Raw genomic sequence first — 22450 nt, 5'->3', positions numbered from 1 at the left:
TGACAGCAGTTGTTGATTCCCGTAGCATGTATATTTTCACCATGGCTGAACTCAAGCAACCACTGTGAAGTCGCTGGCTGCAGGATTGGAGGAGATGCAGATATCAGCTCTCATGGGTCAGAGAGCCACCCCAGCAGTCACTGGAGCAATAACCGGGGGCTGTTTCCAGAAAGCCACGGGAGGATCGCAGCTTCTGCAGGCCCTGTGGGCAGCTGTGGGAAGCCTTGGCTCTCCCCCTGCCTTTTCTGAAGATGAGAAATGGCCTCTGCCACTCTGATTTATAGTAGCTCTCCCATTACCTTGATGACCGTGGAGCTGCTGGCGGGAAGGTGGCCTCAACACCCCCTGTTGCCGTGCCTCAGGCTGGGACAGACCCCCAAGCAGGGAAGGCAGCCCTGAAAGGCTCTTGTGATCAGTTCTTCAGGAAACAGTTCCTGGGGTATCATCCCAAGAGGGAGAATGAGAGCATGTCAGTGCTGTCAGCTAGTCCTCTGCCTCTCTCTGGGGATTCTCCTCCCCAATTCCAGGAAATCCTGAACATCATGGACTCTGCCCTCCATGGATTGGGCCTCACCCTGGGATCAGGCCCAGCTAGAAGGCAGTGGGCATCCCTGAAGAGACGGCGGAATGAGGGCACGGGAAAGCAGTGACAAAAAGGGGTGTGCCTGCTTCTGGCTGGGGAGGTACCCTACTCCCTGGCTGGGGCATGGGACGGGCAGCTCTACAGGGAAGAGCAGGAGCAGGTGTGGAGGAAAGGGGCCTTGTCCTGTGGACGCAGCTGCTTGAGAGCCTCAACACGTTGCATATTGTTAGGTCTTTCTCTAAAGTGCCTACCACCTTGCTGAACAAAGGATAAGCGCTCAAAAACGAGTTGAAGGAGAAATGAGAGCTTTATTATTAGCCCCTAGAACATTTTTCAGTGTTAAGGCAAAAAGTAAAATGCAGGGGTAAGGAAGGCCTGAAGAAGGACCTATAAAGACCCCCAGGGCTCAACCAGGGCAGAGCAGAGACTTCTCTTCAGATCAAGGGTGTGCTGCAGGCAAGCGGGGAAGGCGGCTGCGTTCCAGCTGAGACAGACCAACCACTCAGCCCAAAGGGAAGCAGAGTCGTGTGAGGCCAGCAGGGTTAGAACTTGCTAGCATAGAGGGTCATGACCCACTTGGGCACCCGGAGAAACCCAGGTAAGTAGGACGCCAGCCAGCCCAGGCTGGAGACATGGGAGAGGGCGGAGCTCAAGGACAAATAATCCTGGACAGGGCGGCCTGTGGACCACAGGAAAAGGAGGAGGATTAGATCCTTGTTTCCCATTCCTCAGACACCCCCACGTGGCTGCAGAGACCAAGTAGAATGTGAGGGAGGAAGGGAGAGAGTGGGAGAAGAAGTAAGCTGGAAACAGAAGAAAGAAAGGTTCAGGCTGGCCGCTGGGCCAGAGCTCTTACCATCAACATCTCGCAGGCCGTAGCGCCGCGCCAGGTCACAGGATGGCAGCACCTTCCCGCTCAGGCTCAGGATATTGGGATCTGTGGGCACACAGACAGCTGAGACAGCCTGTGAATGGCCCAGGGTGACAAGGTTTGGGCCCAAAGGCACAGGGCATCACCAAGACAGGCGAAAGAGCCCATATTTGTTTCTTTCTGTTCCTAAGAAGGTTTCTGGGCCTCTGGCTCCTGGCCACCGTTCCCAGGATCCAATTCCTGAGGCTCCCACACCTCAAACTGGGCATCGGACCCTTTGGGTGTCCAGAAGCCATAGAAAAGAAGGGCATATTCCTGGCTCAGGACTCAGGACCAGTGGCCACCACCCTGCAGATCCTCCATGCCCTTTCCTGTTACCAGCTGCCCCCAACCTTTTCACCTGTTGCCAATGCCACCACACATTTGCCACTCATTTCTGTGGTCTCCGCGGATGAGAAACGAAATTTGAACTGAAACACAGGGGCAGAGAGTGAAGGGTTAATTTCCAAGAGCACTGCCCAAGTCCCTTTCCTGCTTTCAGCTTTTGTTCCAGGAGAGGGAGGCCCTTGTCACTGAACCTGCAGGGCTAAGCATCTGGGAAGGTATGGGAATCACTCCTTCCCACATCCAGTGAGCTCTGTACCCAGGTACTGGTACCCACTGCCTTTCTGCCTTTCCTAAGTGGAAGAATATGGGGATGCGAACTGCATCTGGCCTTCTAAATTAGTTCAGAGTGGAGTCAAGATTATGGGCTTTGGCGGTGGATAGTCTTTCCACTTACAGGATATGTGACTTTGAGCAAGTTTCTTAACCTCCCTGAGTTTCAGTTTCCCAATATGTAAAATGGAGCTACCGCCTCCCTCACGGAGTGAAGGACAGAATGTGCGTCAGTGCTCAGCCCTGCGCCTGCCACAGTGAGCCCTGGTATTTACTCTTTGTTGCTGTTACTGTCTTGTCATCGGGGAGGAAAAGACTGGTTCCTTGCATTCCCTGCCACCCTCGCCCTCCCCTGGCCCACCTGCTTAATCAGGGGATCTGAAGCATCCTCCTCCTTCATTATGTGCTTCTTCAGCAGTTCTGTCTGCACCACCCCTGGCCACAGAGACACGTAGCTGACCCCGTGGCGCCGCAGCTCCTGAGCACAGTCAGCAGCCATCCTGTCGCACTGCAGAGGGACAGAAGGCCGGGTGGGAGTCAAGGCACCTGGTTGTGTCACCTCCCTCTCCTGCCTTCCCTGCTTCTGCCGAGGATGCCCCAAAGCCCTGGCCTTCCCAGGAGCCCTGTCTTAGCTATCCACCTTCCCCAGTGCACTGGCCGGCCAGCTGAGAGGAGCCCAGGCTAAGGAGCTGTCTATGCAGGGGCAGAGGAAGAGGTGAGGGCCAGTCAGCCTCACCGCCTGGACCACCGGGAACCATCTCTCCTGAGCTACGGGTACTGGGACTGTTCTCCACCCCAACCCCTGCCCCAGTGTGTCCTCACCGCAGCTTTGCCCACGCCATAGGGGACACTGAAGAGATACTGCAGCCCCCCAATGGAGGAGATGATCACGATGAGCCCCCGGCCAGCTGGCACCATCAGCCGAGCCCCATACACTGAACACAAGTAATGGCCTCTAGAAGGTGGGGCAGAGAAGAAAAAATGAACCACTCAGGGCTGTCTCGAGAAGCTTCTTCTGCCCCCTAGTGGCTTCTGAGCCAGCGGTGGTGGTGGTTTAGTCACTAAGTTGTGTCCGACTCTAGCGACCCCGTGGACTGTAGCCTGCCAGGCTCCTCTGCCCATGGGGTTCTCCAGGCGAGAATACTTGAGTGGGTTGCCATTTCCTTCTCCAACAGGGCCGCCAACCTGGTGAACCAGGGGCTTGAGGCCACAGTCTAAGAAACCCATAGGAAAAATTAACCACTGAAGGAGGAGAAACGGCAACCTTTAGAAGGCTGTAACAGAAGAAAAGTGCTCTGTCATGACAGCAACAACAAAGCTAAAATAGCTCGGGGGGATAAAATATAATGAACACATAGGATCTACAAGGAAAAACTATAAAGTTCTATTTAATATAAAAGAATAAGTACAGGCCGCTCTCTCCCTCTGAGGTGGCCCACACTCTTATGTGTGGACTGTGTTTCTCTCTAAATAAATCCACTTCTTACCTAAATATGTAAAAAAAGAACAAGTACAGACAGAATCTGTTTAGAAGAACCAACATGTAAAACTTGAGTTCTGCTTAAATTAATCCACAGATTCAGTCAACTTGAGTTATATCTCAATAAGATTTCTGGAAATTGATAATAATCTAAAGGTCAATGAGAATAAATGTGTGAAAATAGCCAGGAAAATTCTGAAAAAGGAAGAATAATATCTTGTGGGTGAGGAGGATATGCTGCCCTCACCCTGCCCTCCTACATCATAAAATTTATGATGACATACTAGTTAAAAGAATGCAGAGGACTTCCCTGGTGGTCCACTGGCTAAGACTCTGAGCTTCCAATGTACAGGGTTCAATCTCTGGTCAGGGAACTAGACCCCACATAGATCCCACATGCTGCAACAAAGGTCGAAGATCACACCTGCTACACCCAAAATCTGGCTCAGCCAAATAAGTAAATAAATATTTTTAAAAAAGAATTCAGAACTGGCATTATAATACTTAAGTAAGTCAATGAAACAAAACACTCAATAGTTAATCCAAGTGTAAAGAAGAATTCAGCAAAGTAGTAAGGGAACATTTCAAACCAACAGGGGGAGCTGGTTGCTGTTCAGTCGCTCAGTGGTCTCCAACCCTTGGAGACACAACTGAGAGACAACAAAAACATCTGGCCAACAAATAATGCGGGCTTCTCGAGGGGCACTAGTGGCACAGAACCTGCCTGCCAATGTGGGAGACGTAAGAGATGCGGGTTTGATCCCTGGGTCAGGAAGATCCCCTGGAGGAGGACATGGCAACCCACTCCAGTGTTCTTGCCTAGAGAATCCCAAGGACAGGGGAGCCTGGCTGGCTGCAGTCCACTTCAGAGTTGGAGATGAATGAAGTGATTTAGCATGCATGCACGGTCAGTTATTTAATGGATGGGATGGGTTCTCTACCTCATTTATTGCTTTAAAATGCGTTCCCAAAATACTTGGGTATAAAAAAATGAGTGCCTAAAAGCAATAAAAGAAAGTATGACAATGTATAAATAAGCCTGAGGTAGGGGAAGCTTGTCTCAGTACCACACCAAGATATAAATGACTTATTGCCATTAAGACATATGTATATATGCATATATGTATATATACAGATACATACATGTATATATACATTTAAGTATGTTTAGAGAGCTGAGAAAAGCATGCAGGCAAGTAACGAGTAATAAATTGGGAAAGATATTTATAAAATACACATTAAAGGAATCTATTCTACAAAGGCCTCTTATAAATTGATATGAAAAGAATAATTTAGTAACACAACTCACTAAAGAATAAAGAACCAATATAAATGTAAAAAACAAAAGCTCAACTTCACAAATAAAAGAGAAATGTGAATTAAAAAAATACCTTCAGATATCTTTGGCTTAACAGAATGGCCAAACTTGCCTGACCTCATGGCCTGATATTGTCTAGTATGATAGAGGACGTGGGGAAACAGATATTCCCCTTCATCATCCTGAGATTATAAATTGGTGGGGTCTTTTTAGAGGACAGTTTGATAATGTTTACTAAAATCTCTGAGGTACATATTTTTTAGCCCAATTTTTTCCCACTATTGCAACAGATAAGCAGTTAGATAAATAAATTATGGTATCTCTTCCCAGTGGAATATTTAAATGAATGGTAGAATATATACTAGGATATTAACAGTAGCTACATTTCAGGCAAAAGAGAAAGGGGTGGTGATTATGGAATAAGATTATACTAATCTACCCAGTATATTTAGGGGCTTCCGTGGTGGCTCAGAGGTGAAGAATCCACCTGCCAAAGCAGGAGATGTCAGTTCGATCCCTGGGTCAGGAGGATCCCCTGGAGAAGGAAATGGCAACCTACTCCAGTATTCTTGCCTGGGAAATCCCATGGACAGAGGAGGCCGGCAGGCTATAGTCCATGCAGTCGCAAAAGAGTCAGACGTGACTTACTGACTAAACAACAACAACAATATCTCGGGCAAAAGAAAGGGGTGGTGACTAGGGGAATATGATTACACTGGTCTACACAGTATATTTAAAAAAAATCACACACACATACTTGATAACCAGAAAAACATTTCTTTTGCACAGGAGACAGGACTCTCCAAATGAAAACAAGTAGAGTGAGTTATGGTATCACAAAGAAGGCCAGCTTCAGGCAATGCAGAGGAAAGGCACATAATAAGTATGTGTGTGAGAGGTGAGAGGAGGTGTTGGTGTGCTTCTGGCAGGGTCCCAGAGCAGGCTCCCAGAGTAACCTTCGTTTGGAGAATTCATCAGGGCTCAGGCACCAGGGTCTGGGCCTTTGCATTGCAGGCTCAAAACCCTGACCAGCAAGAGATAAGAGTGTGGAAGGCCCCTCTCTTTAGAGGGCTAATGACATGGGTGTTGCCAATTTCTAGCTCTTTGGGTTTTCTTGACTCTTGCTTGACCATCTCCCTCTCCTCACAACATTTATTCCACTTTGGAAATGACAAGTGGATTGTAATCCTGCTTCCCTGGGATTGCCACTAGTAGCCGAGGGTTTCCTTAGATGCTTTAGACATAGATTTGCATATAATCTCTGGGTGACTCCCACAGGTGGCTGATCACATCCATGCAGTATAGTTTCTGAGAGGGTACCCTCTTCCCAACAATAAACACAGACCTGAAGGATGTAAGTCATGCTGGGTGAACTGTAAACGCTGTGTTTCATCTCATTCCTTTTCCAGATGTATGTGAAACCCCTGCCCTCTCTACTCACACCTGGAACTCCAGGCCTATGGGCCTGGAGTGAGGAGGGGAAGGCTAAGATGGCTGGCACTCAATCTTCCTTACTGACCTTCTGCTGATCTAAAACAAAACAATTCTTTCCTCTAGCCATGTTTGGACATAGTCCATGCTTTACCGAGGGAAAGAGGCTTCCTCACGGATCTTGCATTTGGACAAGCAGAGAGTGAGACAGGAGAGCAGGCAAGGGCAAGTTCAGATGAAAACTACTGACAGAAACAAGGCAGAAGTTGACATTCCTGGGTCCAGATTCACCTGGATGAAACTTCTTCAGAGGTCAGTGGACAAATAGGATAGATGGGAGAAGAAAGAGACAAGGAGATCAGAAGGAAAAGGAGAGGACACTTGTTCATGCTTGGCTGAGTGACTGAGGGGAGCCCAGGCCCTTAGGTGGGTGGCCAGGGAAGCACCTACCTAAGTCCGACGTTGTTGATGTCATCCCAAATGGAGGCGGGGCTTTCCCAGAATGACTTCTTAGAGTTGTTCAGGATCGGCTGGAAGGTACAGGGAGAGTGATGAATGCTCTGGAGGCAAGAAGGGGCTGGATAATGGAAGGGACAACCAGTGGGGATGAGGACTCAGAGGTCAGAGGGGGAGGTCCGATGTGTGGAGCTGAGGTCGAAGTTCAAAAAGCACCTGGACCCCAGCATAGGCATTGTTGACCAGCACATCCAGACGTCCTTGCTGTTCTCGATCCACCTGTTCAAACAGGTTTCGCACTTCACTCTCCTGGCTGGAATCACACACCACGGGCACACACCGGCCTCCCCGGGATTGCGCCTGGAGAGGGACAGAAGGGATATGAGCTCCGAGTCCACAACCTGAGACAGAACTCAGCTCCCGTTAGCCCCAACGTGGGACTTAAGGCAATCCTAGGACTCAGGCAGTAGCTGAGGCAACATGGTGGGCAATACTGCCCTCTGGTGTCTGTCTGAGGAGTTTCAGTCATGCTAGGTACTGTCATTGCAGAGCAAGGTGGATGGGGAATGCCAGGTTTAAAATCTACAGACATGTTCTGAGGTCTACCATGTGCAAGGTATTGTATTACTCTGCATGTGGAGGCTGAGGGACAAATAGGCTTGGAGGCTCTCTTGAGAAAGGAGTTCTTTTTCCTCATTCTTGGTCATTTCCATCTCTCGTGCCCTTAGCTCCCACCCTTCACCACTCATCTGTAATCTCAACTCCATCCCAGCCTTCTTACCCTCACTCCACCAACACTGCTGCCTGGTAAATGAAAAAACAAAGCTCTCAGACATGAACTATCTCTACTTCCTATTCTGCCTCACCTTCTACAAATGTGTCCCCTCCTCTAACTTGAGAAAGAAGAATAACTTGTTCAAGAACAATCCTCGTATACTGAAGATTCATGCTCTGGGTCCCACCCTCTGACCTCCCTGCCTAACTGCTCGCTTACATTTCTAGTACATTCTGGACACACTTATCACTTATCATGTTCATATTCATTACTTTCATCTCTTATCACTTCCTGTATTCACATTACATTGAAATGATCCATTTCTGCCTTAGACTTCAGAGCAGAAGTTATGTCTTACTAAATTTGGTAACTCCAGTGCCTAGAAAATCAAAGGCACCCCAAAATTTATTTAACTGAAATTCAGTAGAAAAATCTAATGAAAACACACAATTCAATAAAATCTTAACAAGAAAGAGAAAGAGCACAGGTCCACAACTCCTGAAATGCAATTCCAAAATCCCTAAAGCTCTCAAATAAAGTTTTTTTTTTTTTTTTCATAAAATTCACTTAATGGCAAAATGCGCCCTGATCTGAAGTTACTTATGGGGTTTACTTATCCCACTTAGAATAAATGTTCATGCTTATTGAGGAATATTTTGGTTTCCGGTAAGGGATTAAGAGGAGTAGCTAATGGAAAGATATCCCTCAGGTGGTTTCTGCCCCCTGGGACTCCAGAGGAAGCACTCACCTCCTGAGCAGTGGCCTGCAGCGTGTCCAGGTGGCGGCCAGTGATGTAAACTGTGGCACCTGCTTGGCAGAGCTGCAAAGCGATGCCCCTGCCAATACCCCTGGAGGCACCAGTCACCACGCACACCTGGCCCTTCATGGGAGCAGGCATGACTCAGCAAGCAAAGGGGTTAAATCTGTGGAAGCAAGGACTTGCTCTGAGGGAAGCAACAGACTGCGTTATGTCGGAGGGGGGGTGATCCTGATAGTGGCAGGAAAGGGAGCCAAAGTTGAGATCCTTTGATGGGGAGAGGTTTCTGAGAGGGATAACTAGCGCAGGCCCCGATAAGGTTGGCTATCCTTTTTGGGAGACCAAGAAGCGAAGAAGGGGGCTGCGTGGGGCTGTGCTGGCCGGCCACTTAGTGGGACTCTGAGTGGGACTGTGGCGGGGCAGTCCCTCTCGGCACGTCTTGCAGAGTCCTGAGCTATGGAGTTCAGGCCCCTCGCTCAGAGGTGCGGCTTCCGGGTGGAGGGTTGGCGCGAGGCCCAGGGACCCTGAGCCCGAAGTGGAGGGAGCTCGAACTCCATACCTGCCACCTGTGCTGCCCCTCGAGTTCTCGCGCCGTCTGGCTCACGAAGTTCTCGAAGTCGAGGAGTTTTAATTCTGGTCGCAGGGGCAGGGCAAGGAGTCAAGAGGACGACGGTCTGGCCTGGTTTCCGCAGGAGACTCGGAGGATTGGGTCAAAGAGTACTCCGCGTGACCGTGACACTCAGGAGCCTGGACAAGGGGCGGAGGCCAGGACCCGCCAGCGGAGCGGGGCGATCCAGAGACTCAGCCACGCCTTCCCCAGAGAGGCAGTCGCGAGGCTATGACGTCTAATGCTGCGCCTTAAGCGTGCCGGAGTTTCTAAACTCTGTTGGGTCCAGGCCCGCACCCGGCTGACTGAGGCTCCCCCAGCGGCTGAGGCAGCTTTTCCGGGCGGAGCGGCCCCGACGCACCGATGGGCTTGGGTCCAGGTTCCCCCCACAAACAGGGGCGCCGGTTCCCAGCTGGCGGAAAACGAGGGCGCGGGGCCAAGGGCGCCGGGCGCCCCCCACCAAACCGCCGGCGGCATCCCTGCCCGCCTCCGGATGGGCGCTCGGAACTGGCCCCAGATGAGCACTCTCACCTGAGCCCAGAAGCTCTGGGGTATTTCCGCCGGGCGCTGTCCGCGCTGAAAGAGGCCCCTGAGACGGGAGAAGAACGAGGTAGGGAGCAACTTGGGGAGAGGGATCAGGGAGGAACTGGTTGGGCATAAAATTCAGGACAGGTAAGGACAATTTCGTGGGTCCCCAGGGTGTGAGGACTTAGTTTCGTCTCCCTTAAAGCATAACCTTATCCTCCTCTCATTCTCTTTAATGTATTTCATGTTTTTTTCAGAGCTGATGGTGCACAATGTTTTGAAAGAAGTGGAGGCTCAGGCCCTAGCCTTGGCCACAAACCGGAGTGGCAGTGAGATGCTACAGGAACTGTTGGGGTTCAGTCCCCGGAAGCCGTTGTGTCGAGTATGGGCCGCTCTGCACTCCAGTTTGCGCTTTGTGGCCTGTCATCGATGTGGGGTCCACGTTTTGCAAAGCGCTTTGCTGCAGCTGCCTCGATTGCTAGGGAGCCCTGCAGAGGAGGAAGAGGAGGAGGAGGAGGATGGGAAGGATGGTCATGTGGAGACCCTGGAGGAGCTGGTCCTGGGACTAGCTGCTGAGGTCTGTGATGATTTTCTTTTCTATTGTGGAGACACACATGGCAGCTTCGTGGTCAGAACTTTGCTGCAGGTATTGGGAGGGACTCTTCTGGAGTCTGAGAGAGCCAGGCACCGAGGCTCCCAGTCACCTGGTAAGTATTACAAGAAAGGGGTGTGGCCCTCCAGGGAAGGAGAGTTTAGGAAGTTCAGGAGAGAGTAAGCAGAAGATTTCTTCATGTCCTTGAGGAATTAGCGGTAAAATTAGGACAGGGATATAGCAGGCCAAAGATTAGTGCATGTAGAGGCCCAGAGGTGAGGACGCCTATGTGTGTTTAGGGGACAGCTGTGAGAATGGGGGCAAGCGGAAGAGGTGATTAACTTGAGCATTGCCTCTCAAGCTTTTTTTTTTCAACTGCAGCTCACAGTAAGAAAACATTTTTCAAGCATCATTCAGTATACATGTATGTGTATATACACATATTGGATTCAAGCCAAAGGTCAGAAAGCAAGATTCTTCTACATACAACCCACTGATATTTTCTCCCCCCCCCCCCCTTTTTTTTTCCTGTGCCATGTGTGGCTTGCAAGATCTTAGTTCCCCAACCTGGAATCAAACCCTTGCCCCTTGCAGTGGGAGTGCAGAGCCATAACCACTGGACCACCAGGGAATTCCCTCCTTTTTCATTTTATTCTGTATGTTACATTAAAAAGTGCTTGTTGAGACCCACTGGATTGATTTCATAATACACTCATAGGCAGCAGAGCTACATTTTGAAAAATGTTGGGAAATAGGATAGTGAGTTTAGGTGAGGCCTGATTTTGGAACACTTTGATTTCCTGAGTGAGGAGTTTGGACTGTCTCCTATGGACCATGCGGAATCTGGTTGAAGTTTCTTAGAGAAATTAAAAGGGAAATGTATTCTCAGTTCAGTCATGGAGATGAGATGAGACATTGTGTTGTACCATATGCATTCTTCATCTCCAGGCCAAATCCTTGTTCAGCTGTGTAATTCTTTTCTCTTCAGGATGGCAGTCTGTGGTCTCACCACTGTATATGTTCTTGATTTTCCTTCAGAAGCACAAAAGGCCCCATCTCGGGAATGTAAGGCAACTGATTTTGAGGTCCCTGAAACCTTCTTGAATTGCCTTCAGAACCTCAGCTCCTGCTTTCTAAAGGACATTGCTGGTAAGGAGGGAAATAGAGGAAGATCTCAGATCTTCTTTTTTGGAGAGGATTATCATCAAACAAGGTTCTTATTCCTCTTTTTTTCGCATCTTGCCTGGTTTGATGTTGTAAAGGCTGTGTTTAGACCATTTTTGTCCATAGTCCCTTGTACCTTGTTGCCTGAGGTTTGAGGTTGTGTAGGTTGTCTGGATTTTGGGAAAGCCACTTTTATTATTTCTGCCCTCCCCCACAGTGTTTATCACTGACAAGATATCCAGCTTCTGCCTTCAAGTGGCCTTACAGATCTTACACAGCAAGCTGCCCCAGTTTTGTGCCCACCTCTGCAATGCTGTGATTGGCTATCTGAGTAGCCGGAATTCCTCAGCAGATGGCAGGTATGGACAGGGCCTCAGGATTGATCAAGGTGGTAGGCTGTGTGAAATGAATGACATGATGTGGGTATTTTGTTTGTTTCCATTCTCTGTATGTGTGTTTTACTTTTTTGTCTAGTTTTATTGAGATATAATTGATATACGGCACTATATAATTTTAAGGTATACAGCATGATTTGACTGGCTTACCTCATGAAACAGTTACCACAATAAGTTTAGTGAACATCCATCATCTCATTTATATACAAAATTAAAGAAATGAGAAAAAACAATTTTTTTCCTAGTGATGGGAATTCTTAGGATTTAACAACTTTTGTATATAACATATGGTAGTATTGTATTTATTATGTTATGCATTACATCCTTAGTATATGTTTACCTTATAAATGGAATTTTGTAACTTTAGATTATCTCCAGCCAATTCCCCCTCCCCCAGACCCCCTGCCTCTGGTAACCACAAATCTGATCTCTTTTCCTCATTTGTTTGTTCTTGAAGTATAATTGACCTACAACATTATGTTAGTTCCTGTTACACAGGGTAGTGATTTGCTATTTCAGCACACTTCAAAATGATCACCATAATAAGCCCAGTGATGTATTTTGAATGAATTGAAGACTACCTGATCGCCTTTTCCTTGTCCCCAGCCCCCTATTGCTGTTTCTGCGAGATCAGACAAGCTCCAGGCTCCTGGAGCAGGTGCTACTAGTGTCAGAGCCCCCAAGGCTCCAGAGCCTCTTTGAAGATCACCTCCAAGGGCAGCTGCAGGCCTTGGCTGCACATTCTATTGCCAACTTCCCTTTGCAGCGTTTCCTGGATGCTATCACCACCCCTGAGCTGGTGAGTTGCGAACTTGGCCAAGTCTGTTTCTGTTAGTTTTTGTTCACTGGGCTTTGCTTTACTCTGTACATGCCTCTGTATTTCCAACAGTGTGCTGGCCATTCCCCTTGAGAAGTCACTCCTGGAGGCTTCCCAGAGCTTAGGGTGAAGGTGCCTTCTTCCCAGAAAGGATGTGCTTTAGCTTTTCTCAGGTGCCAGTGCCACTAGGAGATTGGCTTAATTCAAGTTCTCAGCTTGAGCTTCTGTGGCTTGCTCAGTCTCTGGGTGCTTGGCTGCAAATCCATGTGAGCAGCAGAACTGCTTTCATAGCTTCTCTTTCTCTTTGCTGTTTAGTGCCAAGGCATGCTTTGCTGGGATCCCCTGGGTTGAGAGCTAGGATGGAAGGGCAGGTTTAATTCTAGCCCTCCCTTATCCTTCCCCTCCCCATGTGAGGCCTCACCTCTAAGACTCCTTTTGTTCTGGACCTTCCTTATCCATCCAAACCAAAGTCTTGCTGTTGCCAATGCTTTTATGTTTTACCTAGAATTTTTAGTTGCTTTTGGCAGGAAGATTTCATCAAATAACTTAGCCCACTGTTACCAGAATGTCAAATTTTTTCTCCCATGTCTCCCCTCAGCTGTCCGCTGTGTTTGAGGAGCTGAGCCCCGCCCTGGAAGCTGTGCTGGCCCAGGGTCACCCAGGGGTAGTCACTGCCCTGGTTGGCGCCTGCCGCAGAGTTGGGACCCACCAAGCCCAGGTCCTGCAGCTCTTGTTGGAGGTGAGTGGGGTTACCCGCAACCGATCTGTACCCTGACTTCAAGTTCTACCTGCCAGGATTTAGCTAATCTTCAGTTGTTGTATTTCTGGATCCATGGGATGTGATGCCCAGCGAGTTCACAGGTATGGGGGAAATGAAGCCAGAGCCATATCATGGCCCTGGAATGAAAAGTATCTCCCAGGACAAAGAAGTTTTAAGGAAAAAATATTTATTCAGCTCCTGTTATATATACGGAGGCTGTGAATACAGCAAGGAAGATGAGATCCTCTCTGCATGCAGCTTGTGTCCTTGTGGAGTCAGGCACCTGTCCTGAATGCTTTCCCCTGGCTGGAAAGCCAAGGTGTCGGATGAGGCAGTTCTCATTTTCATCACATTCTGTCTTCCCTTCTAGGCATTCCACTGTGCAGAGCCCTCTTCCCGGCAAGTGGCCTGTGTGCCCCTCTTTGCCACTTTGATGGCTTATGAGGTGTACTATGGACTGGAGGAGGAGGAGGGGGCAGTGCCCATGGAGCACCAGGTGGGTGAGGTAGGGGAGAGGCCAAGCCTGTGACTACTTGGGAACCAGGCCTCCCAGGGCTTAGGAAGCCCCTCACCACCGAGGTGAGGGCGGTAAGGTCTCTGGCTTCATCCAAGTGAGGGTGGCAGTTTGGTGGCTGCCTCCTAATGCCCTGTCTTTGTCCTTTCAGGTGGAAATGGCCACCGCCAGGGAGCTGGGGGAGGTCACAGTTCTTGGGTCTCTGCTGCTCCAGCATCTGCTGCACTTCTCCAGCCCTTGTCTCATACTTGGAAGTCTCGGTGCCTTGACAGGACCACAGCTTCTGACTCTGGCCCAAAGCCCTGCTGGTTCCCATGTGCTTGATGCCATCCTCTCCAGCCCCTCCGTGACACGCAAGCAGCGCCGCCGCGTGCTGAAGACCCTAAAGGTTAGATTTGTCTTCTGTTTTGATTCCTCTGCCATCCCTCCATTTGGAGAGTGTGTGCTTTCCCTGGGACTGGCCTTCAGTCACAGAGAGGATGTGTAGTTCCTAGACTGCTTCAACTTGGCCTCTAACTTCACCTCCCCACCCCACCCCCACCAACAACACCCTTTTATGGACTGCCCTAGATGGCTCTACCTTCTTATCTCAATGCAGGGACATTATGTGACTCTGGCCTGTAGTCGCCATGGCAGCCGTGTGCTAGATGCCATCTGGAGCGGAGCAGCCTTGGGTGCCCGGAAAGAAATTGCTGCTGAGCTGGGTGAGCACCTCTCTTTGACCTTTCCAGACGTTCCTTTTCCTTATTCTGAAAAGCTGGATGGCTGAGAGTGGACCTAAATTCAGCAGACTTCAGTTCAAAAGGGTGCTTTTGGCTGTGGGTTCTGAGCAGTCTGCTCTCCCTTCCCCTCCATGTAGTCTGCCCCCGAGCCGCCTCCCCCCACCCCACCCCCGTGTAGCCCTCCGCTTCCATTTCTATTATTTGGACAGTGAGGTGTGAACTCTTATCCTGAAGCAGACCCAGGGTTCCAAAAAAATGGAGGGACCTTCTCCCCAAGTGGAGTCTCTTCAAGCCTAGGGGGATGAGTGCATGGTGATACTGAGCATGAATGGTTCCTTTTGCAGGGGAGCGGAACCAGGAGCTGCTAAGAGACCCTTTTGGCCACCATGTGGCTCGAAACGTGGCCCTGACGACCTTCCTGAAGCGTCGAGAGGCTTGGGAGCGGGAGCAGGGGGCGGTGGCCAAGCGGAGGCGGGCCTTGAACTCCATACTTGAAGACTGAGGGCTTCGGATCTGGGACTGGGTGTTGATGGGGGGTGGGAAGAGGAAGTATCTAGCCTGCCCTGTTCTAGTTTAAATGGGAGTCAAATGTCTTACCAATAAACATTTTTATATTTTTATTGGAAACACTTCTGTTATGTTGCAGGGGGAAGGGTACAAAGAAATCGAGATCTCAAGGTGAAGTTAGAGAGGGCTCTGTTCAGGGCACCGAGGAGCCTAGGGACAGCAGGGGAGCGGTAATGCCTTCTAGATGTAGTGGCAATCAGGATGGGATCCAGACACCTGGGGACAGGCTGGGGCCTTTCAGGGTAAGTGGGAGGCTGGAACAATGGTCAGGAAGGGGTGTGGCAGTCAGGAACGGGTATAGGCTGGGAGTGGAAGGATCATGCCGACGGGCCTGTTGTTACCACATCAGAGGACAGTGGGGAGAGCAGCGAGTTAGCCAGCCTGCACCGTGCAGGCCCCCAAGCTCAATGCTGTCACAGTCCTTTACAGTCTGTCTCTTGGGGTGAGGCTGGGGGGAAGCTCAGACCCCCTCCTCAGTAGGGTTTAAGGCGGCCCTTCCGCTGCCACCGCTCAGACCCTTCTACTGCACGGCGAAGGGCGGAGGAAATGCCCAGCAGCAGGTGGCCCAGGCCTTGCAGCAGTGAGGAGGCCCATCGGAGGAGCTCCCTGCAGGGCGGAGACAGGAGGAAGTCAGGGGTTGGGGGAGCCTGGGAGGCGGCCACAGGCTGGAGGCTGGGGATTTCCCACAAGGGAGAGCTAACGGTGGGGGACAGCATGAGAAGGAATTGCTGGGGCTGCAACTGTAGGGGTGGGCAAGTGTGGCGTGTGGCCTCTGACCTGAGTATTCTCTTTGGGCCGAGTCCTTGAATGTCACAGCTCATGGAGTAGAGCCCGTAGAACGTGGCTTTGATGTTCAGGCTGCCGAAGAGATCGCGAGGGCTCTGCTTGTACACGTCGAAGGTGATGCGGGCGATGTCCTGGCTGTACTTGGGCTTCTCCCGGCCCAGGCCATACGGCAGCACCCCGCTCTGCAGGGCACCCCCTGGTCAATGTCCTGGGGCTTTACCACTAAACCGGTCAGCTCTAGGACAGACACCGCCCCCGCCCCCACCCCATGCCGGGACTGATTGTCCACTATGAGGAGCCTCTGACAACTCCTCACCTCTCTCGTTGCCTCTGCCCCCAAGATCAGGGTTAGGCGAGACAAGAGGCTTGGGAGAGACAGAAGGGATCAGTGGTCTGCAGCCCCAGTATGGGCCTCACCCTGCGGGGGCTCCAGCTCTGTCCCAACTCCAGCACCATCAGGCACGTGTCATCCTCCAACAGCTGGAAGAAGTCCTCGCTCTCCACGGTGGTCCCATCTTCCTCCAACACCAGTGTGAGCGCTCCACTGAGCACCAGGGTCTCCAGAGCCTGCCCAGTGGCAAGAAGCAGGAGGGGAGGGGCAGAGCTTATCCTGTGCCCCATTCCTGTCCAGCTGCCCAGCACCTAACAGTTGGCCCTGGGTGCTGGTTGATAACCCCAACTCTCCTCCCTGGTTCTCTGGCATCCCTTCAAAAGGCTCCAGCTCACAGTGTTCTTTAGTTGTTGGGAAACCCTCATTAGGGCCTGTTGTTTTCTTATTTGTCCTATTTTGCTCCTACCATGACACTGACATCTCTCCCAGCTTTCCTCCAAGCCACACCTGCCAGTTTGGAATTGAAAAGCTAGCCAAGTTCTCTGGTGTAAAGGTATTATGCTGACAAGGCCTGCCATGATGGGGTCTCATCTCCAATGCCCCACTGCACTCTCCCCAACCCTCACAGAGTTCTCCAGAACTGTTTCCAGTAACTGTTTTCACCTTTTTGAGTCTTCACGAGGGTCAAGTATCTGTGTAGAACTTTCATACTTTATCTTCTACACCTTTCCATAGCCCTAGGAGGTAGCTGTATCATTTCCTTTTTACAAATGAAGAAACTGAAGTTTTGATGGGCTGAATACCTTCCCAAGGTTTGACAGTAGGAAGCGGCAGAATCAGGATTTGAATTTGGTCTGTCAGACATTGCCGTTCCATACATTGGAGTTCTGAAATGTATTGTTCCAACCCTACCCACTCCTTCCCCACCCCCAAAGACAAGCTCGCTCCTTAGAAAAAAAAAAGAATCGCCTCAAATGCAGTAGAACCCATTGGGCTGACCTCCCTGCTTTCATCCCTCAGAGGGAGGGGCAGCCATGTAATAACCACAGCTCTTTCTGCTCATTCCAAGCTCTCCCTCTTGACTAGCCCCTTGGCTGCCCCCACTCTTGGAATCCAGGGACTTGACTCACTCGCCTTGTCTAGCAGTTCCTGACGGGTAGCGGCTGTCAGGCCTTTCCGGGTGGTCCGCTTGTGATCACAGACTCGGAAAGGTCGCTGGGGTGGTGGAGCCGAGGTCCAGACCTTTCGGCCCAAGTCAGAGCTCATATTGGATACTGACCTGGTAAGTGGGAAGGAAGGTCAAGGAGTGAGAGGTCTGCTGAGTGCACTGGGGGTGATGGGTGTGGGTGGGGTAGCTGCAGTGTTAGGGGAGTTGGGAGAGAGGATCTAGGTGTGCAGATTAGAGTGGCCCAGGGAGAGGAGGAGACTACTGAGCGGGGGGTGGAGGAAGTGGGGGGGTTGGAGGGGGAATGGGGAGAATGGGGGGCTGGGTGTGCATCAGAATCTAGACAAGCCCACTATGACAAGTGGTGGCAGGGAGGCAGAGGGATACAAATTGGAGAGTCTAGGAAACTAGAGGCTGAATGGAGCGTTGTGGCTCTGCCCATATACCCAGAGCTGGAGAGTGGAGTGGAGGGTTAGGAGTCACCTGAGCAGGCCGCTGGGGTCCAGGTTAGAGAGGTACTCCATGGTGGAGGAAGGGACCCGGAGAGGGGCCTCTCCCTGGAGTCCTAGGCTGGGTGCTTCTTTGCTGGGTTGGAGCTGAAGTGGTGGTGTTTTCTGTTATGGAGCTGAGATCTCAGCTGCAATGAGTCGGGGGATGAGTCAAGCCTGGACTCTGGCCCCCTCTGCCTGGCCAGCACGCAGGGCAAAGTCCAAGGTGGGGGAGGGGAGGGGCGTGGTGGTGGAAGGATTGAGGGCCTGAGATGCCAGGCAAAAGCCGTGGAGGTTGTGTGTGTGTCTCTGGTGGCAGTGTGTGATGTGAGAGTAAACAGTGTGTGATGTGAGAGTAATTGGATGGAATGTAATCTCTGGCATATTTCTTTATATGGAGGGAATTTCTAGCTGCCAATCTGTGCAAAGCTGCCTTGTGTGATTTGCTCTGTATGTGCTGCCACCTACTGAAAAAAACACATGAACTGCAGTTTTAGGAAAAGGGAGGCTGTGCAGAGGACCCGCAGGGTTTGGAGAAAACAGGATAGGGGGCCGTGTGCGCCCATGGGGTGTGATCCATGGATCCAGGATCATCAGGATCCTGTCTGGGACCCTGACCTTCCTGCTTTCCTACTCTTCCTTCTGTGGTCCAGGGGAAGGGCTGGCTTAACATTTCTCTGACTTCCTTTTCTAGAACTGCCTGCTTCAGTCACAGTGGATTAGTCACTCACTTTTCCCTCCCACTGGCCACTTAATTAGCATGAAGGAGTCACGGATGGGGCTTCCCGGGTGGCACTAATGGTAAAGAACCCACCTGCCAATGCAGGAGACAGATGCGGGTTCAGTCCCTGGGTCAGGAAGATGCCCTGGAGGAGGTCATGGCAACCCACTCCAGTCTTCTTGTCTGGAGAATCCCATGGACAGAGGAGCCTGGTGGACTACAGTCCATGGGGTCGCAAAGAGTCAGACATGGCTGAGCGACAGCACGCACAGTCATGGTTGGGGGCAGAGAAAATGCCTTCTTTGATGGATCTTAGCTTTAGGTATCCCGTGTCCCATCTCTCACTTCAGCTACGGTTGTGATGAACAGTTGTGTGGAAGCTCAGACTCTCACTGTCAGTGAACACATCACACACACACTGTCCAGGAGCCTCGTCTGAAGGTGTACAGTGCAGGCTGCGAGTGTGCGTTAGGGCGTTAAAGCCTCTAGGACAACCTTAAACAATGGGGAAGGCGAGCTGGACATAAACATCGGCCTTCTGTCCTTCCGGAAGGTATTCTACGTGCTCAGAGGTTCCTGGAGCCCACTGCAGGAACTCAGTAACACGCTCTCACTGGCTCCCCTCTTCCCCTTCCCTTGCTCTCACTCCGGCTTCCTGAGCTGACCCCCTAAAGACAGGATTACCTGTACCCACAACCTCGACTCAAGCTCTGCTGGGAGGGAAACCAAACTGAGACAATACTGGTGTCCTGGCCCAAGGAGCCCCTTTCTGGCTGTTGACAGGCAGAAGCCTTTTTCCTTCTTCCCTCAATTTTATCAGTCTGCCAGATTTCATTTCTAAGTTTTGCCTGGCCTCTCCACCCAGAGAAGGCTTCCTTTCAGTATGTCTCTACACTGCAGCCTCTCCTTTTTCCTCACCTTGTGTCCTCGTGCAGCCCAGTAGTGTGGCCTCTTCATGGGTGTGTGCCACAACTCTTCACGCAGCTAAGCCCGTCCCACCTCCGTGCATCTCCCACTCCCCCCGGGAACTTAGCCCCATGCTCTCACTGAAAGCTGTCATTGATAGCCCTCTGAGAGACGTGAGGCTGGAGTGAGTGGGGCAGGGCCCAAGGCAGGAGGTGAGGGGGTAGGTAGGAAGCTGAGGAAAAGTGGGGCTTAGCAGGGTCAGGAGTCCGAAAACAGGCAAAGATACAGCAGCTATGGGAATGAGGAGTTGGGTTGCCTTCTCTGCGGAGAGCTGGCAAGGGACGTCTGACAGAGTAAGAGCTGCAGGGTGGGAGGGCTGAGAACTGGAGGGGTGTGTGTGTGTGTTGCAGGGGGGAAATGAGCGCAGAGGCAGGACCCAGGGGCAGGATCAGGCAGTGTCCCTACTCACCCACACACCCGGGGAACCTTACCTGCACCCCCTCAGCTTATCCTGTTTCCTGGGGAGGCGGGCTCTCACATGCCTGGACGAGTTAGTGATGGGAAGCAGCCCAGTGAGGAGGGCTCCTGGAAAGGCCCAAGAGGAGCCCCACCTTGTCCCTCCCTGTTTCTGCCTCACCCTCTGCCAACCTAACAGGGACAGGACCGACTTAGGCAACTTGCCCACTGCCGCTTTGCCTTTGGGCGTCCCCAGGCCCCTGGAGAGCCCCCAACCCTGCTTCTGCCCAGCTAGGTAAGTAGATCTGCCCGCTAGACCTTACTCCCCTCCACTCACTTTTACCCTGCGGTGTATACATACAGGGAATGGGGCCGGACCAAGGAGAGGCTAGGTGAGAATGGTGGAGGTGGAGGCAGGGACAGCTGAGAGTCAGGACTGGGGAGGTGGCCTGACAGAGAGCAGGGGATACGGGTTCCAAGAGTAGTGTTTGAGCTGGGGCTGGGGTCCTGGGGTGGGGGGGGTGGGAAGAGAGGCCCCCAGACAAAACAGAGGCAGGCTGCAGAGGAGTGAGGGACGCTCAGTCCCTTCTCACTGGCATCAGGCGGAACGTGGGCTTCTGCCCCACCTGAATGCGCCCCACGGCCCTTTCCAGCCTCCTGTAAGCACAGAATGTCGGCCTGCTACCGTCCGCCAGGGAATGAGACGCTGCTGAGTTGGAAGACCTCGCGGGCCACGGGGACGGCCTTCCTGCTGCTGGCGGCGCTGCTGGGGCTGCCGGGCAATGGCTTCGTGGTGTGGAGCCTGGCCGGCTGGCGGTCCACGCGAGGGCGCCCCCTGGCGGCCACGCTCGTGCTGCACCTGGCGCTGGCCGACGGCGCGGTGCTGCTGCTCACGCCGCTCTTCGTGGCCTTCCTGACCCGGCAGGCCTGGCCGCTGGGCCAGGCGGGCTGCAAGGTCGTGTACTACGTGTGCGCGCTCAGCATGTACGCCAGCGTGCTGCTCACCGGCCTGCTCAGCCTGCAGCGCTGCCTCGCCGTCACGCGCCCCTTCCTGGCGCCCCGGCTACGCAGCCCGGCCCTGGCCCGCCGCCTGCTGCTGGCCGTCTGGCTGGCCGCCCTGGTGCTCGCCACCCCGGCGGCCGTCTACCGCCACCTCGGGGCGGACCGTGTGTGCCAGCTGTGCCACCCGTCGGCCGCCCACGCCGCCGCCCACCTGAGCCTGGAGACTCTGACCGCCTTCGTGCTGCCCTTCGGGCTGGTGCTCGGTTGCTACGGCGTGACGCTGGCGCGGCTGCGGGGCGTCCGCTGGGGCGCCGGGCGGCGCGTGACACGGGTGGGCCGGCTGGTGGGCGCCATCGTGCTGGCCTTCGGCCTGCTCTGGGCCCCCTACCACGCCGTCAACATGCTGCAGGCGCTCGCTGCGCTGGCTCCACCCGAAGGGGCCTTCGCCAGGCTGGGCGGGGCGGGCCAGGCGGCGCGAGCCGGAACTACGGCTCTGGCCTTCTTCAGCTCCAGCATCAACCCGGTGCTCTACCTCTTCACCGCCGGGGATCTCCTGCCGCGGGCGGGTCCCCGCTTCCTCATGCGGCTCTTTGAGGGCTCCGGAGAGGCCCGAGGGGGCGGCCGCTCTAGGGAGGGGACCTTGGAGCTCCGAGCTACCCCTCGGCTCAAAGTGGTGGGGCAGGGCGGTGGCAATGGAGACCCTGGGGGCGGGGCGCAGAAGGATAGTCAGGGTTGGGACCCTTGACGTCAAACCCTACCACCAGGCCTGCTCTTCCCTGACCCCTTCCAGCGCCCCCTTGGAACCAGGGAACCACTCTGGATGGTTTGGGGATTCTTCTCCCACCAGCGTTGAGATCTCTCTGGGCAGAATTATTATACATCTGGGGAAGACCCAGGTTCCTCCCAGGACTGGCAGTGGTGATGGCCCGTTTTAAAGAATATCATGTACCTGCAGGCTGGCATGTACCCGGGTGCCAGAGCTGCTAACTTGTTGCCAATAGCTATTGTGAAAGACACTGTGAAATTGTGTGAAATACATTACAGGATGGCTTAAGTGTGCTCCCTCCAGTGGGTCATCCTACTTGAGTGAAACTACCCCATGTCAACTAGCTCACCGCTGGCTGGGTCAGGCCGAGGCTGGGCAATGCCAGCCCTCGGTGGCATCTTCACCTGTCCTCCCTAGCCCAGATGGCCTGGTTCCCCCAAGCCCACCCATAGAACCACTCTGGAAATAAATGGAGAAAGAGGAAGGGAAGGTGTGAGTGCTTGGCAGAGAGATGGTGATAAGATCTATTCTCTTGGTCTGTTAGAGCTAAGTGGGTGGGAAACTGGCTCTGGGAAGGGAAAGTCAGTCTGTAGGGTTTGAAAGGAAAGTTTTCTTGTCTGTCTTGTGGTTGGCACAGCGGGGGAGGGGCCTTGGAAGTCGGAGACTTACCTTCTCTGAATGTAACTCTCCCTGAAAAGGTCACCTGACTCAAAAAAGGCGCTCAGGAGCAGACACTCATTCACCCAGGAGGCTTCTAGGGTTGGAATTGAGGGGTATGAGGAACGGTGTGGCTATCTGGAAGACAAAAGGAATTTTTCAGGGAGATGCCACTTCTCCT

General features: G+C 52.4%; 4 protein-coding genes across 4 annotated transcripts; 2 read left to right on the top strand and 2 right to left on the bottom strand.

The window, feature by feature from the left end:
- Positions 1-871: 871 nt before the first annotated feature.
- DHRS1 (dehydrogenase/reductase 1) lies at positions 872-9112 on the bottom strand. Its single transcript, XM_020881004.2, has 9 exons — positions 8888-9112; positions 8320-8494; positions 7013-7156; positions 6791-6870; positions 2934-3066; positions 2473-2619; positions 1855-1924; positions 1440-1520; positions 872-1262 (listed from the first exon to the last, which is right to left on the bottom strand). The coding sequence occupies exons 2-9, from the start codon at positions 8467-8469 to the stop codon at positions 1126-1128; spliced, it is 942 nt and encodes a 313-aa protein (XP_020736663.1). The 5' UTR covers positions 8470-8494; positions 8888-9112; the 3' UTR covers positions 872-1125.
- Positions 9113-9192: 80 nt separating this feature from the next.
- NOP9 (NOP9 nucleolar protein) lies at positions 9193-15051 on the top strand. Its single transcript, XM_020881000.2, has 10 exons — positions 9193-9545; positions 9718-10167; positions 11091-11201; positions 11434-11575; positions 12218-12410; positions 13027-13167; positions 13559-13684; positions 13854-14090; positions 14301-14406; positions 14769-15051. The coding sequence occupies exons 1-10, from the start codon at positions 9299-9301 to the stop codon at positions 14924-14926; spliced, it is 1911 nt and encodes a 636-aa protein (XP_020736659.2). The 5' UTR covers positions 9193-9298; the 3' UTR covers positions 14927-15051.
- CIDEB (cell death inducing DFFA like effector b) lies at positions 15027-17944 on the bottom strand. The gene is made up of 5 exons (XM_020881005.2): positions 17757-17944; positions 17243-17387; positions 16195-16344; positions 15769-15959; positions 15027-15597 (listed from the first exon to the last, which is right to left on the bottom strand). The coding sequence occupies exons 1-5, from the start codon at positions 17795-17797 to the stop codon at positions 15465-15467; spliced, it is 660 nt and encodes a 219-aa protein (XP_020736664.1). The 5' UTR covers positions 17798-17944; the 3' UTR covers positions 15027-15464.
- Positions 17945-19801: 1857 nt separating this feature from the next.
- LTB4R2 (leukotriene B4 receptor 2) lies at positions 19802-21900 on the top strand. Its single transcript, XM_020881002.2, has 2 exons — positions 19802-20139; positions 20498-21900. Exon 2 carries the CDS (start codon positions 20515-20517, stop codon positions 21589-21591), a length of 1077 nt encoding a protein of 358 aa, XP_020736661.1. The 5' UTR covers positions 19802-20139; positions 20498-20514; the 3' UTR covers positions 21592-21900.
- The last annotated feature ends 550 nt before the right edge of the window (positions 21901-22450 follow it).

The sequence above is a fragment of the Odocoileus virginianus genome, chromosome 6, assembly GCF_023699985.2.
Source record: "Odocoileus virginianus isolate 20LAN1187 ecotype Illinois chromosome 6, Ovbor_1.2, whole genome shotgun sequence".
NCBI classification, from domain to species: Eukaryota; Metazoa; Chordata; class Mammalia; order Artiodactyla; family Cervidae; genus Odocoileus; species Odocoileus virginianus.
This window is presented reverse-complemented; position numbering and strand designations above follow the sequence as displayed.